General features: G+C 30.8%; 1 protein-coding gene across 1 annotated transcript; it reads left to right on the forward strand.

The window, feature by feature from the left end:
- Window positions 1-311: 311 nt before the first annotated feature.
- On the forward strand, window positions 312-3,299 carry LOC102589828 (feruloyl CoA ortho-hydroxylase 2-like). Its single transcript, XM_006360452.2, has 4 exons — window positions 312-662; window positions 1,280-1,530; window positions 2,000-2,339; window positions 2,764-3,299. The coding sequence occupies exons 1-4, from the start codon at window positions 381-383 to the stop codon at window positions 3,010-3,012; spliced, it is 1,122 nt and encodes a 373-aa protein (XP_006360514.1). The 5' UTR covers window positions 312-380; the 3' UTR covers window positions 3,013-3,299.
- The last annotated feature ends 386 nt before the right edge of the window (window positions 3,300-3,685 follow it).

Here is a 3,685-nt window from a genome sequence, read left to right on the forward strand (position 1 = left end):
CAATGTTCGATTTATACATGGATCGATTCCATCTTTAATGAGACATACGTAACATGAATCTGAATTAGTTTAATCAATGGGTACATAAATACCAAAAAAAAGAAATAAGTCTCTTTGTTTGACCCACACCAAGTCAACACTTGTGTTTTTGCATGGCAATTGATAAAGGAACCAGTCTAGATATAAGACTTACCTAATTAATTAAAATCGTTTAAATTAATATAATCAACTAACATTGTTTTGCCATGTTTTTTCCCTATATATAAGTACATTGTTTCTACCATAAAAATTCATCAAATTAACACCCTTTTCCCTCTTCAAACTCCTTCTTCAAGTTACCAATTTTTATTTTTATTTTTTGAAATATTTCACATATTATAATGTGTCCAACAATGAATATTTTGGCAACTGAAAAAATTAAGGAAAATTATGAGGAAAAAATTGAGTGTAGATATCAAAAAGGAGTTAGGCATTTATGTGAAAGTGGGATTACTAAAATTCCAAGAAAATATATATTGCCAATTTCAGATAGGCCTTTAATTGTGAAAAAAGAAGAAAATTTCAACTTGCCTATTATTGATTTTGCTCAATTGCAAGGCCCCAATAGATCTCAAGTTCTCAAATCCCTTGCCAAAGCTTGTGAAGAATATGGATTTTTTCAGGTAACATTTGAACTTTGTACACTAATCAATTTAACCACTTCTCTTTTTTCGATAATCGTGATGTCTGAGACAGCTTACACGTACCTGAACTAACTTCACGAGTACCTTGCTATCTCCAAAATCAACATATGTACCGAGTAAGTCTGTCCACCGAGATTTAAACAGATGAGAAGAAATCACGTTGCATTTTTGTTAAAATCCGAGACCTCGTGATTCTCAATCCACTTTATTGACCACGAGGACTCGATTCTTTTATATTTCTCATTACTAAAAGGGATCACATTTTCTTCCTTTTTCTCCTTGGCTTTTTGCAACCTTCTTCATATACATTTTAAATTCTTTAACTTACATAAACACACGTATACATAGATCGAGCCAAAAGTAATGAACTCAATTGAACTCACATACATCGAAATAAGATCTTGCTTCACTCTTGTGTTGCGGTGGTGTACATATTGAAAATATTCTTTCACTCTTAACCAGATATTTCCTGTTAGACCTTGAAAATAATGTCATCATCGATAAAGAGCACTAAAATATCCCATAGTGAACTTGTACGATACGAATTTAAATTAGTTGGAGCAGTAGATTCTGACTTTTTTGTTATCTTGATGCAGTTGGTGAATCATGGTATTCATAGTGACACAATTCAACACATAATTGAAGTTGGCAAAAAATTCTTTGAACTTCCCTTTGAAGAAAGAGCCAAATACATGTCTATTGATATGCAAGCACCAGTAAGAGTTGGAACAAGTTTTAATCAAAACAAAGATGGAGTATTTTGTTGGAGGGATTTTCTTAAACTTAGTTGCCATTCTTTGTCAAGTGATTTGCTCTCACTTTGGCCCTCTTCTCCAGTAGATCTCAGGTTATAATTATTTTAATATTATAAAATAATAATAATTAAAAAAAACAAAGTCAACTTTTATAATAAGATCTCTACTTGCATTATTAAATATCATAACTTACAAATTCAATTAGATTGCTTACTTAATCATTTCTAAAGTCAACTACTTTACCTGTTTTATTTTACGTGGCACTATAGTTTAATTATTTCCAAAAGTCAAATATTTAAGTATTATTGAACTTTCATTATTATAATACTATGTTTATGTAGTTTTTAAGTATATAAATTTCTTCAGCAAAAGTAAATTGACATGAAAAATTAATTAAATTCTTTAACATAAATAGCCACTATCTCAATCGCTTAAACTAAAAATAGCCAGAGGACATATAACCTACGTATAATATGTGTATAACCGTGTATAATTAGTGTATAATATATGTATATCATTTACGATCTTTTTCTAATAGTTACTTTTTTGATTGATGAATAGGGAGGCAGCTTCAAACTACTCAAATCAAGCAAAATTCTTGTACCAATTGCTAGTTGGAGCAATTCTTGAAAGTTTGGGATTAGTGAATAATGAAAACAATAATGATAGTCAAAATTTGAAAGAGTTTGAGGATGGGAGCCAACTTTTAGTGTTGAATTGTTATCCTTCTTGTCCAGAGCCAGATTTAACACTTGGAATGCCACCACATTCAGATTATGGCTTACTTACACTTTTACTACAAGATGAAGTGAAAGGTTTACAAATACAACATCAAGGAAAATGGTTGACTGTTGAACCTATTCCAAATTCCTTTGTTGTCAATGTTGGAGACCATCTTGAGGTCAGTTCTATTTCAATTTACGTGATACTATTACTATTTTTAGGGATTCGAACGACCTTTTTGTTCAAAACTTAAAAAATTCATTTATCGTTTAACTTCGACATAGGGAGAGTTTTGTATAAATAACGTTCACTAACCACTTTTCAGTCGTGTTTTGAAGAAATAGTTATTGTTATGGAGTTTTAAGTTTAATACGGGAACTTCAAGTCATTTCTCAATTACAACTTACAAGGGCTGAAAAGTGGTTATTTGTCAATTTAAGGCTCCCCTCTTTAATAAAACCGTACTCGACACAAATCTGGATTAGTCTGATCCCGATATAGTATCAGACACCGAGTGAAAAACCAGAAAAAATTCTCTAAATTATTCTAATTTATGTGTTTCTCAAAATATTGTCTAATTTTTTTCCCTATCAACTTTACAGATTTTCAGCAATGGAAGGTACAAAAGTGTGCTACATAGGGTACTTGTAAATTCATCAAAATCAAGAATCTCAGTTGCTTCACTACATAGTTTGCCTTATAGCTCCAAAATTCAGCCTTCTCCAAATCTCATCAATGAATCAAACCCTAAACTCTACAAGGATACTGATTTTACTACTTTTCTTCAATATCTTTCATCTTGTGAACACAAGAGCAAAAGTTTCTTGGAATCTAGAAAATTGGTTAATTAATCAGATCACGAGTTCGAGCCCTGAAAATAGAGTCACATGCTTTACCCTATAAACAGAGACTTCTCAATAGGAATCTGAATTAGTCAAGTACCAATATATCAGAGATTATAATTTTGTGTATGTTATTAGTAGTAGTGATTGTTAATTATCCCAAATTAGCAAATAAGTTAATTATTTGCAAAAAGGAGCATAGGCAACCATATTATTGTAATTCTTTCGAGCTGATGAATAAGAATATTGTATGGCTTAAAAGATCATTATAGTTTTCATGTGTATTTAGCGGTGTATTTAAAATTTCACTTTTTTTTATTTTTAAGTTTTAGTTGCATAGTCCACTATTTTCTTAGAGTAATGTTCAAAAACTCGATATACATACCTGGCATACAAAGTATTGATGTTTTTTCCCAACATGTTTAAGTATACAAATATTATACACAACTAAGTTTTAAAATAAAAATACTGATTTTTGTAACATAGGGAAACCATTGGACATCTATTTTAAGCAAAAAATAAAATAAAATTGAGGTTGTCTCTCAATTTTGACCCTAGATTTTCAAGTCGTGAGTATCGCTACATCTCATATGGATCCTTTTTTTTATCAGTTAGTAATATAAGACTTTGTTTGCACATTCAATCTCTCTCTCTCCCCCCCCCCCCCCCCTAAAAAAAATAC

Source organism: Solanum tuberosum, unplaced genomic scaffold (genome assembly GCF_000226075.1).
Source record: "Solanum tuberosum cultivar DM 1-3 516 R44 unplaced genomic scaffold, SolTub_3.0 scf00324, whole genome shotgun sequence".
Lineage (NCBI taxonomy): Eukaryota > Viridiplantae > Streptophyta > Magnoliopsida > Solanales > Solanaceae > Solanum > Solanum tuberosum.